This window comes from Microtus pennsylvanicus, chromosome 7 (genome assembly GCF_037038515.1).
Source record: "Microtus pennsylvanicus isolate mMicPen1 chromosome 7, mMicPen1.hap1, whole genome shotgun sequence".
Classification (NCBI taxonomy): domain Eukaryota; kingdom Metazoa; phylum Chordata; class Mammalia; order Rodentia; family Cricetidae; genus Microtus; species Microtus pennsylvanicus.
Window position 1 is genome coordinate 1,911,071 of NC_134585.1, and position 15,899 is coordinate 1,926,969.

At 52.6% G+C, this 15,899-nt stretch overlaps 4 protein-coding genes across 6 annotated transcripts; 2 read left to right on the top strand and 2 right to left on the bottom strand.

Annotated features, from left to right (window-relative positions):
* Positions 1 to 309: 309 nt before the first annotated feature.
* LOC142853606 (lymphocyte antigen 6G6e-like) lies at positions 310 to 4,534 on the bottom strand. 2 transcript variants are annotated; one of them, XM_075978769.1, is made up of 4 exons: positions 4,447 to 4,534; positions 1,651 to 1,759; positions 1,015 to 1,140; positions 310 to 927 (listed from the first exon to the last, which is right to left on the bottom strand). In XM_075978769.1, the coding sequence occupies exons 2-4, from the start codon at positions 1,700 to 1,702 to the stop codon at positions 704 to 706; spliced, it is 402 nt and encodes a 133-aa protein (XP_075834884.1). In that variant the 5' UTR covers positions 1,703 to 1,759; positions 4,447 to 4,534; the 3' UTR covers positions 310 to 703. The 2 variants fall into 2 exon arrangements, with proteins under 2 accessions (XP_075834884.1, XP_075834883.1); XM_075978768.1 differs by lacking the exon at positions 4,447 to 4,534 and having other exon boundaries at positions 1,651 to 2,084.
* Positions 4,312 to 6,836, top strand: Ly6g6d (lymphocyte antigen 6 family member G6D). The gene is made up of 3 exons (XM_075978770.1): positions 4,312 to 4,366; positions 4,464 to 4,601; positions 6,569 to 6,836. Exons 1-3 carry the CDS (start codon positions 4,312 to 4,314, stop codon positions 6,781 to 6,783), a joined length of 408 nt encoding a protein of 135 aa, XP_075834885.1. The 3' UTR covers positions 6,784 to 6,836.
* A 1,213-nt stretch (positions 6,837 to 8,049) lies between these two features.
* Ly6g6c (lymphocyte antigen 6 family member G6C) lies at positions 8,050 to 11,533 on the bottom strand. Its single transcript, XM_075978771.1, has 3 exons — positions 11,313 to 11,533; positions 9,355 to 9,465; positions 8,050 to 8,681 (listed from the first exon to the last, which is right to left on the bottom strand). The coding sequence occupies exons 1-3, from the start codon at positions 11,365 to 11,367 to the stop codon at positions 8,467 to 8,469; spliced, it is 381 nt and encodes a 126-aa protein (XP_075834886.1). The 5' UTR covers positions 11,368 to 11,533; the 3' UTR covers positions 8,050 to 8,466.
* A 1,010-nt stretch (positions 11,534 to 12,543) lies between these two features.
* Positions 12,544 to 15,749, top strand: Mpig6b (megakaryocyte and platelet inhibitory receptor G6b). 2 transcript variants are annotated; one of them, XM_075978772.1, is made up of 6 exons: positions 12,544 to 12,612; positions 12,821 to 13,153; positions 13,310 to 13,400; positions 13,775 to 13,821; positions 13,958 to 14,034; positions 14,276 to 15,749. In XM_075978772.1, exons 1-6 carry the CDS (start codon positions 12,552 to 12,554, stop codon positions 14,378 to 14,380), a joined length of 714 nt encoding a protein of 237 aa, XP_075834887.1. In that variant the 5' UTR covers positions 12,544 to 12,551; the 3' UTR covers positions 14,381 to 15,749. The 2 variants fall into 2 exon arrangements, with proteins under 2 accessions (XP_075834887.1, XP_075834888.1); XM_075978773.1 differs by lacking the exons at positions 13,775 to 13,821; positions 13,958 to 14,034.
* The last annotated feature ends 150 nt before the right edge of the window (positions 15,750 to 15,899 follow it).

Genomic DNA, 15,899 nt, shown 5'->3' on the forward strand with positions numbered 1-15,899 from the left:
TTTTTAAGTGGGTGCTGGCATCCAAAACCAGATTCTTATGCCTACACATGTGCTGGTATTCCAGGAGACAGCTACTCTGCCCTATAGAGTTCCTTCTTAAAGGGAGCCTTCATGTGTTTCATCAGCACCCCCACTACGCACGATTGAGCATTACCAGACCCACAACAGCCCTATTACTAGTCTTACATATTATTTATGCCTCTATCTATCTATCTATCTATCTATCTATCTTGGTGGTGCAGGGGATTGAACCCAGGTCCTCATGTATGGTAGGCAGACACTCTATCATTGAGCCACACCTTTACCCAATCAATAGCCCTTTTATTAAATATACTCTTCATAGTTCCCCAAGGTAGCCTTCCGTGCTTGAGACCCTCAGGTACCAAGTTATCTCTTTCCTAACAGAGCTCCACCCTCACCAGTACTAGTGGGCTTCTGTCCCTTTGCCTGGGACCCACAGCTCTTTGAGGGTGGCTGACCCGGGACACCTAGAGAAAAGACAGCAGGGGTTTCTTATGGGGCGAGGCATGCTGGGATGGGAACTCCAGCTGTAGAAATCGGGTCTTAGGAGGGGTCTGCAGAGGTGTTGGGTTCTTTATACAAAGCCACACTCTTGAGCAAGTGTGCCTCAGAAACATCTGTGCAGGGGTCCCCAGGTCCACGGTGACGTCGGAGTGCTGGGTTGACAGCCACGGCTCACAGGCTAGATGAAGATATGTGCAGCCCAGGCAAAGATGGCACCAAGGAGCAGGAGGGTGGCGTGGGGATGGCTTGGGAGTCGCTGCGAGGCTGCCGTATTGCACAGGTCCTGCTCACAGCACTTGTGGCGGAGAGCGTAGGGCTGTGACCAGTATGTGGCACGGCCCAGCAGAGGGCACTGGGTCTTAGGGAGGCAGCCTTTCCGCTCGATGACCTCATCCTCCTGATCTGTGGGACAAAGGAGGCACGCTGGGGCTGGGGGGAGGGAGACAGGCGAGGAGCCACCCCAGAAGGGCCATTGGACCAGAGCCCTACCTGAGGTGCCAACACTGATGCCACACACCTCGTCCTCCTGGCACTCTGTGAGCACCGGGTTGCAGGGCTTGGCAAAGCTGCAGGTGTAACACTGGAGTCGTCCTCTGGCTGGCGAAGTGGTGAGACCTGTTGGGTCAGCAGAGGTCAACTTCGGGGAGACACAGAAGAGGGAGAGGAGAGCCATAAAATGAAAGAAGACAGGGATATAACGTAGCAAAGGGAGACATGGGCAGGCAAAGAGCCAGACGGAAGAAAGAGGGTCACAGTAGTCAAGACAGACAGACAGGGACGGAGGCCAAGAGAAACAAGCTCACAGAGTGATGCAAAAAGCCTGATCCATGAGCAGGAAGGGGAAAGGCGAAAGTTAAGTGAGAGAAAAAGGGTGGAATAGAGACGGGTCAAAGATTCAAAGGTGTAGCCGGAAGAGATAGTTATTCTCAAATGCTCCCCCTCCCCCTGGTCTTTTGAGACAGTTTGACACAGCCCATGCTGGCCTGGGCGTCCAGCTCCTCTGGCCTCAGCCTTCCGGTGTCCTAGGAACTCCCTACTTCACCTCTGTTAGTTCCCTCTCCACCCTCCATCCACAAGCGCCTGTCCCAGCCCTCTGCCCTTGAGGATTCCCCAGTCCACCCTTACCCAGTGCCCCAGAGAAGAACAGGATGCCAAGGAAGGCGCCCGAGGGACCCATGGCAGGACCGGCTCAGCAGTCTGGGAGAATATGATCTGCGCCCCTGTCAGAACACACCTGGCCAAAGACAGGGAGGAATCTGGAAACAAATACACCTAGTGAGAGAGCCGGGGTGTGGATGCAGCAACTCTCCCTTCCTACCCCCAGGTCTCTCACTCCTGCTCCTGCTTGCCTTGAGGGTCTCCTGTTTTCTCATTGTTTGCTAACTCAGCCTCGCTGTCTGCCTGCCTAGAGTTGTGTCTGTCACCTTCCCTCCTCCCTCTCTCCAGCTCAAGCTGTTCTCGGTTCTTTTTGTTTTTCTGTCTATCCCCTCAGAGCTTGTAGGCCTCCCAAGGTCACATTCTGAGCCCTCTCCTGCCCTAGATGTTAGAGTCCTGTTTGAGTGTGGTATCAACAAAGCCCACCCACCCATTCCCACACCCCACCCCACCCACAAAGCCCAGCTGCGAGAGGCCCTGCCCCACCTCACATCCCTTTGATTCACCCCCCCACCAAGCTTCGACATTGCTACCCCGTAATTAGTCCTCCTGACTTTACTACCTTGCAGAAAAGAATTAATCAGGAGCTGGGCTAGAAGGATATAAGTCCTTCCTCTGAGAAAAAGAAGATGGGTTAGGTTTCCAGTTTGGGAGAATGGAGCCTTAGGGAGACTGGGTGGGGACAGGGGTTGTAGTATTTACTTGCAGCCTTGGAGGGCTTGTACCACTGGGCAGCCCTGGATTCCAATTCCTGTACCAACAAAAGAACACTTCACCCCAGGGCTGCGGTGAGGAAGAGGGTGGTAGACATCTCCGCACCTCTTTATACCCTGGAAAGGACCGAAGGTCGCAGAGATCTTTCCCTCACACGAATTCCACCAATATTTACAATATCAGAAGCTACAGTGGGCTGGTGAGCTGGTTCAGGAGGCAGGAGTGTTTGCTGTGTGAGCCCAGGGCGCAGGGCGAGCCCTGGAACCACATGAAGGTGGAGAGAGAAGACCAATCACACAAACCTGCGCTCAGCAGGACACACAAATAATAAATTTAATTCATTATTTTATTTTTGTTTTTTTGAGTGGTCTGAAACTTGATTTGTAAACCAGATTGGCCTTAAACTCACACAGGTCCATCTGTCTCTGGGCCTGCACTACCACATCTAGCTATGTTTAACAATGTATGCGTGTATGTGTCTGGGTATGGATATATGCAGGCCAATGTATGTGTGTATGTGTCTGGGTATGCATATAAGCAGGCCAATGTATGCGTGTATGTGTCTGGGTATGCATATATGCAGGCCAATGTATGCATGTATGTGTCTGGGTATGCATATATGCAGGCAAGGGAGGGAGCCCAGAGGCCAGAGAAGACACTGGGGCCCCTGAAGCTGTGGTTACTGCTGTTCCTTGTAGGCACGGGGAAAAGAAGCTGAGCTGAAAGACAGCAGATATCCACTGAGTGATCTCTCCAGCCCTGAATACATTTTTGTTAAGAAAATAAAGAAGGCTGGAGAGATGGCTCAACAGTTTAGAGCATTGCTGCTCTCGCAGAGGACCCAGGTTCTAGTCCCAGCACCACATGATGGCTCACAGCCTGTAGCTCCAGGTCCAGGGATTGGATGCCCTCTTCTGGCCTCCACTGGCACCAGGCATGCACGCGGGGCTCATATCTACATGTAGGCAAAGCATTCACTCACATAAAGTAAATCTTAAAAAAAATAATAAAAAAGAATTAAAACAAGAAGCCAGAAGTGCCAGCACATGCCAGTGATCCCAGCACACTTGAGACAAGAGGATTGCCTCAAGTTTGAGGTTAGCCTGAACTACATGCTGAGCTTCAGGCTAGCCTGAGTTATGGGTAAAAATCTGCCTCCACAAGCAAATGTGTGTGCACGCACACACACACACACACACACGCTCAGTAAATATATATAACTTAAGACAATAAAATAAATATGGCATTTAAAATTGGTATTGGAGCCAGGCATAGTGATTCACGCCTGTGATCCCAGCACTTGAGACGCTGAGGCAGGAGGACCAGAAGTTCAAAGCCAGTCCTGTCCCCAAAACAACAGCAATCAGCTAGCTACATAGTCAGGTATAGTTTGATTCATTTAACAAATAAAAACAAGCGTATTATATGTTAGGAAGCATAGTTTTGTGAAAAACAATAATTAGCCTCCGACCGCACAGAGAGAACGGCATTGTTTTACATTTTTGAGAATCCATTTAGCGCTGGTTATAATCAAAGATGGCTGGGTTTTTATAACCTACTTCTGCAACCCATCTGGAACGTGGATGAACAAAACCAAACCCTCCAGATACGGCATTAAAAGGGGAAGACCCTTGGGCGGGGTATGAAAGGGCCTTAGGGACCCCCCTTTGGGGGGAGGGTCTTCCCTGGATCTGCTGCTGAGAAAGGAAGCCTTTGGGGCTTCAGAAGACGCTGTTCCGAGTCACCCGTGGGGCCCCTCCCTGTCCCCATTGGGGCCCTGGTGTCTGCTGGGGGAGACTCTTTCCTTGCTTTTTATTGCCCTATAAAGTTCAAGGCAAGGGGGATATAAGGCGGGCAGAGTAGAGCCTGAGGGGGGGTGGGCGGGAGGGAGAGGCGCTACTGGCATAAGCAGACATGATGAACCCCCAGTTGGTTGGGATCCTACTCTGTACCCTGCTAGGCATTGCCTTGGGTAAGGAAGAAGCTCATAAGCCCCTGGCACAGGCCTGTCCTTCTCTCTGCCAGGGCTCCTCTAAGGACCGGGTCACATACCTCTTCTTTCCTGCCAGGACACCGCACACGGTGCTATGACTGCAGTGGAGGCCCCAGCAGCTCCTGCAAGCAGACCGTGATCACCTGTGGTGAGGGTGAGCGCTGCGGCTTCCTGGACCGCAAACCCCAACCCAACCCTGGACAAGTCAAGCAACGTGAGTCCTTTCTCACCCCCCCCAACTTCCCTCTGCTTGCAACCAGCCCCCTCTTCAGTCCTGCAGGCTACCACCCTTCCAAATTCGGTCTGGCTCTGGGCAGATGGCGCCTCTGTTGTGGCAGGGTAGTCTAACCCTACTGGCTCCTGGCACTGTGCCTTGAGCAGCCCATCTGCCTTTGGCTTTCCCCGTACTTTCCATGAAGAACCTCATAGGTCCTTACGAGGGAAGAAACTGTCTCCCAAGACCAGAGTCAAAATGTTAAGCCAAACTCCGAACTTTGTCAGGGACTGGCTAAGAGCTGGGGAGGGACATACGTCCATGCGCGCATACATGAGTGAGTGCGTGCATACGTGAGTGCGTGCGTGTGTGCGTGCCCGCATAATATTTTATTTTGAAATCATTTGGTTTAACAGAAAATTACAAAGGAAATGCAGAGCTCCTGTTTCTACCCAGCTTCTTCAAATGCTAGCATTCTATATCATTGCCAAAGTCAGAAAACGACAGCAACGATACCAATTAACCTAGACTTAGATTCAGTGGGCCAATCTCAAACAGAATACCCCATTGACTTGTTATTCATTTTAAAGTAGTTATTTTGTTTGTTTGGTTTGTATTTTTGCTTAGTTGGTTGGTTACTTCACTGGTTGGTTGGTTGCTTGGCTGGTTGGTTGGTTGCTTGGTTGGTTGGTTGGTTGCTTGGCTGGTTGGTTGGTTGCTTGCTTGGCTGGTTGGTTGATTTGTTGGTTGGCTGGGGGTTGATTGGTTGCTTGGTTGGTTGGAGACAGAATCTGTGTAGTCGCGGCTGACCTGGAACTCACTACATAGACTTTGCTAGACTTGAACTCACAAACATCTGCCTGCTTCCACTTCCCAAGTGCCGAGGATAAATGCAAGTTCTGAGCCACCACGCCTTACTTACAATGATTTTATTTTTTAGATTTTTAAATTTTATTTCATGTGCGTGAGTATTTTTCTGCATGTACCTCATGCCTTTGGAGGACGGAAGAGGGGGTAAAATTCTCTGGAACTGGAATTATAGGTGATTGTGAGCCACACTGGGTCCTGGGAGCTGAACAGACTCCTCTGGAAGAGCAGCCAGTGCCCTTAACCACTGAGCCATTCCCCCAGCCCCAATTTATTATTAAAAGATTTATTTTATGTTTGAGTGTGTCTGTCTGAGTGTGTGTCACATGCGTGTGGGCATTCTCAGAGGCCAGAAGAGTGTGTCAGCTTCTCTGAAGTTGGAGGTGCAGGTGCTTGTGAGCCTGATATGAGAACTCAGGTCTTCTGCAAGGGTGGCAACGCTCTCAGTCACTGGGCTCTCTCCAGCTCTATATTTTTAAATTATTTTTAGGATACAATCTTTCATGTCCCAGGGTGGCTTTGAACTTGCTATGAATCCAAGGATGACCTTGAACTTCTGGTCCTTTCTGTACGCAGCGAGTGCCACCCATTTCTGCTTATGTTGGTTCCACAGATCAAATCCAGGACTTTTGTACCCCAGGCAAGCACTTTCCTAAGTGAGCTACATTCCCATCTCTGCTCTTTTGTTGGGACAGGGTCTCACTTTATAGCCCAGAGTTACCTTCAACTCAATGTGTTGGTCTTGAACTCCTGGCAATCCTTCTGCCTCAGCCTCCTGTGTTACAGGCATGCATCACTATGCCTGACTTTAGTTGTATTTGCTTTGTTCACAATGACACGTTGTTTTACAGACTGTCCCTTTTGTGTTCAACAGCAATTTTCCCATGTTGAGGCTGAGGCGGGGATGAGCCTGGGTTCTTGGAACACCATAGCATTACTGTCCTAGGTGGGCCTGTTGGCCCCAACGCCCTGGTTTGAGACAGGTGTTTTCTGAAGGGACAGAGCATCCCTTTAAGTCCCTGGAAATTGCATCTGCTCTCCCGTGGAAGGCAGGTCCTGCAGTCAGGAGTTCAACACCCCAGTGTCGTTCTTTCTCTCAGCCTCCATGGTCTTGAGTCAGCACCACCCAGCCTGTGTGGCCACCCACCACTGCAATCAAGTGGACATAGAGTCGGTGGGCGGCGTGACCTTCACAACCCACAAAAACTGCTGCTTCGGAGACCTGTGCAACGGCGCTGTGGCGAGCTCCGTGACCCCTCTCTGCGTCCTGGCTGCAGCTGTCACCACCCTAGTCTGGCTCTTGCCAGGACTGTAGAGCGGATAGTGGGATTGAGATTAGGGACGGGACTGAGGGGCTGAACGTCTAAGGTGAGAAGATAAGCACCTCTTTATGCGCCTTTAAAATGCGTGGACTGATCTAGAGCTGACTAGTAAACTCTGCCCATTTTTTTGTTTGTTTGTGTTGATGACAAGGTTTCTTTAAGTAGCCCTGGCTGGCCTCGAACTCACTCTGTAGACCAGGCTGGCCTCGAACTCACAGATCCGCCTGCCTCTGCCTCCCGAGTGCTGGGATTAAAGGCGTGCACCACTGCTCCCAGCATCTTTGTATCTTCTGTTGAAAAGGCTGAAGGGAGAGTATGTGGGTTAGCTGATTTCTAGTGTTCCCACTAATGTCTACCAGTGGACCCGTCAGCAGACCCTATCCAATGACACCCCTCAAAACAATAGAACATCTGTCCTCAGCGGCTCCTGGCACCTGCCACCAGGCCAGGGAGACTCTTCCTTCACCGTAGGGGTCACCGAGTGGAAGGGCCCTGGGCTGAGTGGAGGGTTACCAGGACGCCATGACAGGCTGTCCAGGTTGCTTTCCCCATCTGCCCTTCTCCAAGCGGCTCCCAGCAGGACTGTTTGACCTGGGAAAGGAAAGCGCCTGAATAACCCAGTTAGACGGGAGCAAGAGCCAGTTCTCTGTCTGTAAACACCTTTTCTGCCCTTTCTGGGGCGCCCTCAAGCTAGGCTGCACCTGCTTCTTGGCAGGGTGTAGTCTTAATTTAGGATAAGGGTTGTTTCTCCAAACACTAGCGCCTGTGTGTCGCCCTCGGTACCGGAAAGGAGGAAGGCTTGAAAAACCTGCTCTTCCGTTGGTCAGTCCGGTCTTGTGGGGAAACTCCCTGGAGAACGAAGGGTGGGGCTGGGAGTGAAATTTCCAGGGAGAGGGGCCCTACACCACCACCACAACTCTCTCTCTCTCTCTCTCTCTCTCTCTCTCTCTCTCTCTCTCTCATCCTTCTTGGAACTTGCTATGTAGAGGTCAGACAGGCCTCAGACTCAGAGATCTTCGCCTCTCAAGTGCTGGGATTAAAAGGGTGTAGAGCCACGCTTGCCTCTTGCTTTTCGAGACAGGATCAAAGCGGCCCATACTGGCCTTGAACTTGCTATTTAACCAAGGAGGGTCCTGAACTCCTGATTATTCTGCCTCTACTGAGCAGTTGTTGAGCTCACAAAGGAAAGCCGCCACACCCCATGAACCTGTCCATGCCCCTGACAATAAACACGCAGTTTACCAGACACCCACATTTATTTCTCAAGATGGACCGAGATGAGCAGAGGTTTGGATGAATCAACCCCATGCAGCGAGGTTAGCGGGTCCTTTGGGATCACTCACTGGAGACAAGACGGTAGCACTTCCGGAGCTCATCCCAGGGTCACACTGGTGTGCACCCAGGTAGGGGGCCCTTTCAGTGGCCCATGAAGGAGACAGAGGGGTCTCCAAGTAAGTGGGGAAGGACTTGGTATAAAACGGAGGATGCCAGCTGAGAAGGGCGGCTGAAAAGACCACTCTAGGCACGGTCCCATGGAATAAATGGGACAATAGGGGAATGATCTTCAGAAGAACGGAGCCAGGGGTCGGGAGAACATTCTGGAGAGCTGGAGTTCTAAGGGCACGGGGAGAAAGACTCAGCTGAGAGATGGGAAGCGAGCAGCCGTGGAGTGACTCTCAGTGCAATAGCCAGAGGCCAAGGCCGGCCACGGAGGCGAGGGTGACCAGGGCCAGCGCAGGTGTGGGCCTCGGAGCCGGGCTGTTGCAGTTGTCCTGGTCACAGCAGGTGGTGTTGTAGTTCAGGCCCAGCTTGTGGTTGGTTTGGTTGAAAGCCTCTCGACAGGGCTCCTCCGGTGTGCCACAGCGCAGGTTAGAGAAAACCCACATCTTTCCTACAGGTGGGAGCCAACAGAGGCGGCGTCAGAAGTAGGCACTGGCTTGCCTGTGTCCATGGGCTCCTCTTCCTCACAAAGCTGCTCCGCTCCACCCTTTTCTCTCTTCATTCTACTCATCCCGAGTATGAGCCACAACCCTGCCTCCAGCACCAGCACCCATGTCATGGGGCCGGCACAAGTGTTCACAAACACAGTGTAGACACAGGTCACAAGCGTTCACAAACACAGTGTAGACACAGGTCACAAGCGTTCACAAACACAGTGTCTGTAGACACAGGTCACAAGTGTTCACAAACACAGTGTCTGTAGACACAGGTCACAAGTGTTCACAAACACAGTGTCTGTAGACACAGGTCACAAGTGTTCACAAACACAGTGTCTGTAGACACAGGTCACAAGCGTTCACAAACACAGTGTCTGTAGACACAGGTCACAAGCGTTCACAAACACAGTGTAGACACAGGTCACAAGCGTTCACAAACACAGTGTAGACACAGGTCACAGGCGTTCACAAACACAGTGTCTGTAGACACAGGTCAGAGCCTGGCACATACTCTTCCTTGGCCACATCCTGTCCCTGCTGTAAACTCCCAGCCCTAGCCCTGCATGGGCTTCAGTCCCAGCTCGTATCTCCCACTTGGTCCCTCCCTCCCAGGAAAGGGGACATTACCAAGGTACACGTTTGTCGTCAGGCATTTTTGGCCTGGCTCCAGACGACAGGACTGGCGATCCACACAGCCCAGCACGGGGACCTTGTAGCAGGAGTGACATCTAGTGTCAGCTGGAGAGATAAGAAGTCAGGCTGAGGTGATGGGCTGTCTCAGCCACCTCACCTGGGGATGAGTTAGGGGTGAGGGTGGAGGACTGCCCAGTGAGCAGCCGGTGTCTCTGACCTGCATTGTTCACAGGGACAGAGCAGGTGAGCGCCAAGTGGGCGTTGTGCGGAGGCGTTTGTTCCCTGTGTGGAAACCACACACCCTAAATACCTTCCTCCACCCAGCCTGTTTGGGATGAGTCAAGAATTGTACTAACAAAAACTCGGGACTGGGGATGCCTGGGATACGGGGAAAGTTTGGCAACTGAGAAGAGGTTAGGGGATGGGACTTGAGATAGAAAGAAGAAATCACAAGGGGTGGGAGTCAGCAGTGCCCTCAGAGATGGCGTGGAACCGAGGCTGTAAGAAAGCCACCTGTGACCAGCTTTAGATTGGCTGGACCTCTGCCAAGAGCTTGGGGCGCATCAGTCCTGAAGGAATCCTATCTACAACTGTTCTGGCTGTCATCCTACAGAAGGAGGGATGGTATCTGCGAGGCGTATCACTGGACTGTCTTATCTCCTGACAAAGATGGAGAGTGGGGGCAGAGGGTGGTATGTCAAGGTTCCTGTGTTGGTCAACTTCAGGATTGAGCACGCAAAGTTCCATGAAGGAATGGTCAGCTCGGATGGAGGAGCCTAGTGTGCCTCCAGGAAACCCAGCTCACTTTAGGGGTAAGTGTTCTGGCATCTTCTCTCTAGAAAGCTCAGGGAGTGTTTCTGATTCTTGAGAAGGCTGTATGCAGTCACTGGAACCACCCAGGCTTTGCATCCCTGGTGGGGACGCAGGAATGTAAGGCAGGAAGGAACAAGCGAAGAGAGCCATTGTCGCGCACGTCAGTGAGGAGTGAGTGGGGTGGGATCCTGGGGTTTCTATAAGAACACCGCTCAGTGCAGAAGGGGAGTGAAGGCTGGTATCCTGGATCCTGGGGATCTACGTGTTGGAATAGGGCTGGCCAGAGAGTATCCAGGAAGGGGGCACACTGGAGTGGGAAATAAGAGACCCAGTGCCATGGCAGGTAGGAAGAGTGAACCAGGAGAAGATGGGGCTAGGAGAAGATGGCAATGAAGAGCTGGCTCCTTAATAACGGATCAAGAGCCAGCTGTGACGTTTGTGTGAACCCAGCATTGATTTAGGAGGTAGAGACGGGAAGATCAGAGCTTCAAAGGCAGCTTTGGCTACAATGTTAGGGTCCGAGAATAACCCACCACAAAGACAGGGTTCCAGCAAGCCAAAAGTTGAAAAACAAAAACAAAACAAAACACTGATACATCAGAGAAGCTCCAGGTTTCAAGATCCAGACCTCAACCCTGAGAGCCAGGAGCAGCAAAGGGAAAAAAAGCACCGAGACAGTCCCATCCAATCACAGTGTAACGGGGGAGGGGGGAAGAGAAGGGGAGAAGCAGTTGGGGGACTGTCCACAGTGGGACGTTTTTCAGCCTATTAGCCTATTAGGGAGTTCTGAGGGCTGGTGGCTGGCTCTGGGTCCACCAGTCAGAAGGAGGTGGTGTGGTCTTATTCTAGACATCTGCATAAGGGGACTGGGGGTTGCAGCTCAGTCTCAGGAAATTGTGGGTAGCAGCCCAGGGCAGAGTGGTAGACTAGGGACAAATGGAGTTCCTGCTGCTAAGTGGGATCTAACAACGCATGACTCTGACAAAAGAGAAATAAGTAAAGAAATGGAGGAAAAGGAGGAAAGAAAGGAAAAGCAAAGAGAGCAAGGAGCCCATCCTACTCAGACATCTGGTCCTAGAGGCGCTGGGGAGACTAAGCCAGGTAGGGTTGGGGTGGGGCCCGGGGCCCCTGGCACTCACCTGAGACCCAGCAGCAGAACAGGGCAGACAGGGTGACCAGCAGCAGGTGTTTCATGGTGAGGGTGCTGAGAATGTCCACAGCCCCAGAAGCTGTCAGTGGATTCTCGGGGATCCAGTTCTGAGAGTTGAGCAGCCTTTTCGGAATTTATAATCCCAAAGGCCCCTCCCTTCCAGGCCTCTGCCCTCTGTGGTACCTCCCTCCCTGTTTGTACCCAGCTCGCCAGAAAGAAAGACCAGAGGTGGGGAGGGTCCAAGCAAGCCTGAGTAGGGAGGGGAGGTGAGGGAGGGGGATGGGAGAGAGGACAGGTGTCACTAGTGGCCAACTCCATTTTGGATTTTGGTTTTAGGACCACCCACGGAGGGCCCACTGCTCTGAAGGAGCATCAGAAAAGCCTCTGTGACTTAAACAGCCTCAGTGCCAGCTCCTGCCAGGGTTCCTAGGAAGTGGGCAGTGGGTTGTCGCCCGAGCTGATTGTCAACTTGGGTCCCTGGGGGTGGGGGGCATTGATCAGGAACATGCAAGTAGAAGTTGATGAAACGGACTGGATTTATGTAGATTCATTCCCCATCCTGCTTCCAACTGATGCTCAGCCCCGGGATAAAGGCTTGTGACATCATGGAGGGTTTCTGTGATGTCATAGAAGCAAGCGGGGGGGGGGGGCTGAGGCTGTGGATCCTGAAGGACCACAGGATGCTCTCACACCCCTGGGTTTGGGAGGAGCACCTTGGGTAGGGAGGAACACTGTGGGCACCCAGAGGTGAGATAGGAGCTAAGATAAGAGCAGATGTAATAATAATGTCATGCCCTGAGCATCCCCGTGTGTCATCTGTTGTTTCGGGCGTCCTCGATGTATTTATTTGGTTCTCGCATGCTTTTATCTCCATTTTCCTGATGAGGTGACCTGTTCACGTCACCCAGCTACTGTGTGGCAAAATCAGGATTTGAACTCAGGAAGCTGAGCCTCAGACTTGGAGGTCATGCTAGTTTGCAAAAAAAAAAACAAAAAACAAAAACATAAAGCGTATGCAAAAGGTCCCGAGCACAAATTTTAAAGAGTTTTGAAAGATTTAAGACTGCTAGTTGGTTTGTGAGAATTCCTCGAAGGATGCAGGAATTGGCGGCCTCCTGCTCGCTCTTATCTGAGCCCCTTGCTCGCAGTAGTCCTATCCCTGCCCCTCTGCTTCCCTCTCCGGTCTCCCTGCTGATTCACTCCTGCCTCTGCCTACCACATCCTAGCCATGGCCCTGGTTCTTCTGCTGCTGCCTCTGTTGCTCTCAAAGGTCCAGGGGGATCCCGAGGGTAGGCCATCCCTGGGGAGCTGTGATGGGCCGGGAAAGACTGAGACAGGCTAGGGTTGCCTGTGGAGGGGGCTGTGTGTAAGATCCAGAATGGTAGAAGGGCAGAAAGAAGGTGTGGGGTGGGGGGAGGGGAAGGGGAGAAAGACAGAGGCAGAGAGATCTAGCCTAGTAAACTAGCCCTAACCACCCACTTCCCTCACCTTCCCTAGTTTCTCTGGAGGGCAGCCCTGGGGACCGGGTGAATCTCTCCTGCATAGGGGTCTCAGATCCCACCCGCTGGGCTTGGGCGCCTAGTTTCCCTGCGTGCAAGGGCCTGTCCAAAGGGCGCCGTCCGATCCTGTGGGCCTCGTCCCCAAATGTGTACGCACACTTCTCTGGCCGCCTGCGGTCCCTGGACACTGGTATCAAGCGGCTGGAGCTCCTGCTGAGCGCCGGGGATTCTGGCACCTTTTTCTGCAAAGGGCGCCAAGAGAATGAGAGCCGCACGGTGCTTCAAGTGTTGGGGGACAAAGCAGACTGCGAGATTTCAGAATCTACCCACGGTAGGTCGAGGACCAGGTGCCGAGGGGCACTTAGTTTGGATACACATCCTGCATCAAATGTGGGGGGGGGGAGTCTTGTAGAGCGGGAGAGCTAGCAGGACCCCGTGGTCGTACCCCTGACCTCGGCATCCCTCCCTGCCTCGCGCATCTCCCCAGGTTCCGGGTATCCCAAGGTCCTGATTGCTCTGCTGGGCGTTGGGCTGGTGCTGGGACTGGGTGTCTCGGGCTTGGTCTGGTGGCGGCGCAGGTGAGCACTGGAGGCGGAGCCTGGCTTAACATAGGGTGTGACCAACCAGGGCGGGGGTGGGGGACAGAAAGAAGTGGGAGAGAACCCTAACCTAAGCAAAGAACAAGAAGTATCGGGAGGCTTGGCGGTGGTTTGAAGAAAGCGAGAGAGGCTCAGCCCTTGGGTGCTAGGTTACAGGCTGGAGTAGCCGGCCCAGGCTACGAGAACCAAACTAGAAGGGCCGAAAGCCCAGCGAGTGGGCGGGACCAGGTTCCGGAGGAGCCTAAGTTGTTTTGCTGGTCGGAGACTGCAGTTTGTAAAGTTCTCATTGGCGCCGCCTGCGGCCGGGGAACCAGCAGGGTGAGATTGGTGACTCTCCAAGGACTTCCTTACAGGCACTCGTCCCCGCCCCCGCCCTTGCCTCGACCACTCCCCACATTTGGTGAGATTAACTGCACCCCCCTCTCCTACCCGAACAATCCCTAACCCTGAATTTTTGAGTCTGAGTCCTTGCCGGGAGCAGACAAAGTTGGTCATTTTCTCTTTACCCTTCAACTCTGTCCCTCCCTCCCACTCAGCTCCAGTCACAAATGCCGAGCCGCAGCGGCCTTTAGAGCAGGAGTCCAAGATCTCAGGCCACGTGGAGCAGGAGCCGGTAAGGGCCTGGGGATAGGAACGCAGCAGGCCAGAATCCTGGAGGAAAGGGGGTAAAAAAAAGAAGCCTAGCTAGGTTGCAGTTGAGCAGCCATGGAATCCCAGGACTCTGGAGGTTTAAGCAGGAGGTTAGAGCCCAGACTTGCTACACAGTCTCCGCTGCACACGGGGGCAAAGGGTTGATTCCAAACTAAGGGGTCAAATTGCAGAGACCATCTGCCTTCCCCCTCTACCTCCTTCAGAGTCTGCACTATGCTGATCTGGACCACTCCGCCCTCGGGAGGCACCGCCGGACGTCCACAGTGGTTCCTGGTGATGCCGCCACTGTTTATGCTGTTGTAGTTTAAAAGGAGGCCCTCGTTTGCCACGCCCTTCAATCCGGGGCTTCCCTTCTCTACACAACCTCCTCAGCTGGAGGGGGAGGCACCATGGACAGAGGCACTCGGCTGCGTCTGGAAACCTGCGGTGTGGGTCTCCCAGATATTTGGCTTTTTCAGCCACTCCCATCTCTCCTTTAACGTCTTTCCTTCATCTAAAGATGATCAAGCTGTCTGTCTAGGTTTTAACTCCCAAATAGATATCCTCTCTGCTCCCTCTCCTTTTCCAAACAAGCATTTTGAACTTCAGGCATACATCCGGCCTCATTTCCCTGCTTCACTCCATCCCTGTGCTTACGAGCTGCAGCTGCAGCTGCTGTCTGTAAGGCTGCCAGGGATGTCCTAGCCAGCATGATAGCGTTCACAGACGTGGCCTTAGATCACCCCTCTCTAAACCCTGGTTTACTTTGTTGCCACAATCTCTCTTCTAGACATCCTGCTAGTCTGTTTGCCTCTCTCTTTTCTCCTCCTTACTCCTTTTGTAGGAAGCTAGCCAACCCTCAGCCCCCTTCCCTCCAACCCAGACCTCAGCCCTAGTGCACCCTGTCCAGCTGGCCTCAGGCATTTTACTCAAGGCCTATCAAACCTGACTCAGCCATTTCCCAAGCTATCCCCTGGGCCCTCCTCTGCATTCTTGTGACCAACGCAAGTTGCCCAAGCCAGAAACTGGGAGTCAGGGCACACCAACTCCTCTCCCACACAGGGACAGCTAGCTCCCCCATCTTTCCTTTAAAGATTGGCTCTCCTGTAGCAGAGGCTGGCTTTGAACTCCTGACCCCCTTGCGTCCACCTTCAGTGCTGGAGTTACAGCAGGCCTTGCGTCTGTCACTGTCAAACCTGTACCTGTCTCCATGTCTAGTGCCGTCACTAGAATGTACTTTCATCATTGTCTCGTGGGTGTCCCCCAGTCCCGTCTCATCCTTCTGCCCTCCCGAGTGGCCACCGCTGCTCCACTCCTGAGGCTTTGGGTCCAGATGCTGCGGCACTTTGTGTACCAGGCTTATCTGTCATTTCCTGTGCACACGTGCCCACCTTAGATTCTCCACAATTTTCTCCCTACAATATTCATTGGCCCAGTGAAGTAAATTCCATCTTCTGGATTCCTTTTCCCTCACTGGGATAATTATTTATCCTCAGGATTTCACTCAAATGTAGCCTCTTCTAGGACTCCAATCCTCATCCCAAATGCTCACCTACTCCTGCACAAAATTTGAGGCTCTAGAAACCCCCTGATTTTCCTCATCCGAACCGACTCCCGAAAATCATCCCAGCATAACTTATCTGCCAAATAATAAGAAATTATCGGGAACTATGAGTTTCTGGACACCAGGAGATGAACCCTTTTGAATCCCTGTGAAAGCCACAGTCCATGAACAAATGTGTGTCTGGAAAACACTGTTCTTCATCAAACAAAGGAGGACAGGTAATACACCAGCGTCTGAATCACCGGACAGTTAGGTGAAGTCAGAAAACGACCCACCCATGCGTG

What these genes read in the sequence shown, in the direction of transcription:
- LOC142853606 (XM_075978769.1), bottom strand. Translation starts at nt 1,702, where the DNA reads ATGGGTCCCTCGGGCGCCTTCCTTGGCATCCTGTTCTTCTCTGGGGCA. An exon ending in GTTCTTCTCTGGGGCACTGG is followed by an intron (nt 1,141 to 1,650) that starts GTAAGGGTGGAC and finishes CTGACCCAACAG; the next exon opens with GTCTCACCACTTCGCCAGCC. An exon ending in CATCAGTGTTGGCACCTCAG is followed by an intron (nt 928 to 1,014) that starts GTAGGGCTCTGG and finishes TTTGTCCCACAG; the next exon opens with ATCAGGAGGATGAGGTCATC.
- Ly6g6d (XM_075978770.1), top strand. Translation starts at nt 4,312, where the DNA reads ATGAACCCCCAGTTGGTTGGGATCCTACTCTGTACCCTGCTAGGCATT. An exon ending in CCTGCTAGGCATTGCCTTGG is followed by an intron (nt 4,367 to 4,463) that starts GTAAGGAAGAAG and finishes CTTTCCTGCCAG; the next exon opens with GACACCGCACACGGTGCTAT. An exon ending in CCCTGGACAAGTCAAGCAAC is followed by an intron (nt 4,602 to 6,568) that starts GTGAGTCCTTTC and finishes TCTTTCTCTCAG; the next exon opens with CCTCCATGGTCTTGAGTCAG.
- Ly6g6c (XM_075978771.1), bottom strand. Translation starts at nt 11,367, where the DNA reads ATGAAACACCTGCTGCTGGTCACCCTGTCTGCCCTGTTCTGCTGCTGG. An exon ending in GTTCTGCTGCTGGGTCTCAG is followed by an intron (nt 9,466 to 11,312) that starts GTGAGTGCCAGG and finishes TTATCTCTCCAG; the next exon opens with CTGACACTAGATGTCACTCC. An exon ending in GACGACAAACGTGTACCTTG is followed by an intron (nt 8,682 to 9,354) that starts GTAATGTCCCCT and finishes TCCCACCTGTAG; the next exon opens with GAAAGATGTGGGTTTTCTCT.
- Mpig6b (XM_075978772.1), top strand. Translation starts at nt 12,552, where the DNA reads ATGGCCCTGGTTCTTCTGCTGCTGCCTCTGTTGCTCTCAAAGGTCCAG. An exon ending in GATTTCAGAATCTACCCACG is followed by an intron (nt 13,154 to 13,309) that starts GTAGGTCGAGGA and finishes GCATCTCCCCAG; the next exon opens with GTTCCGGGTATCCCAAGGTC. An exon ending in GCCACGTGGAGCAGGAGCCG is followed by an intron (nt 14,035 to 14,275) that starts GTAAGGGCCTGG and finishes TACCTCCTTCAG; the next exon opens with AGTCTGCACTATGCTGATCT.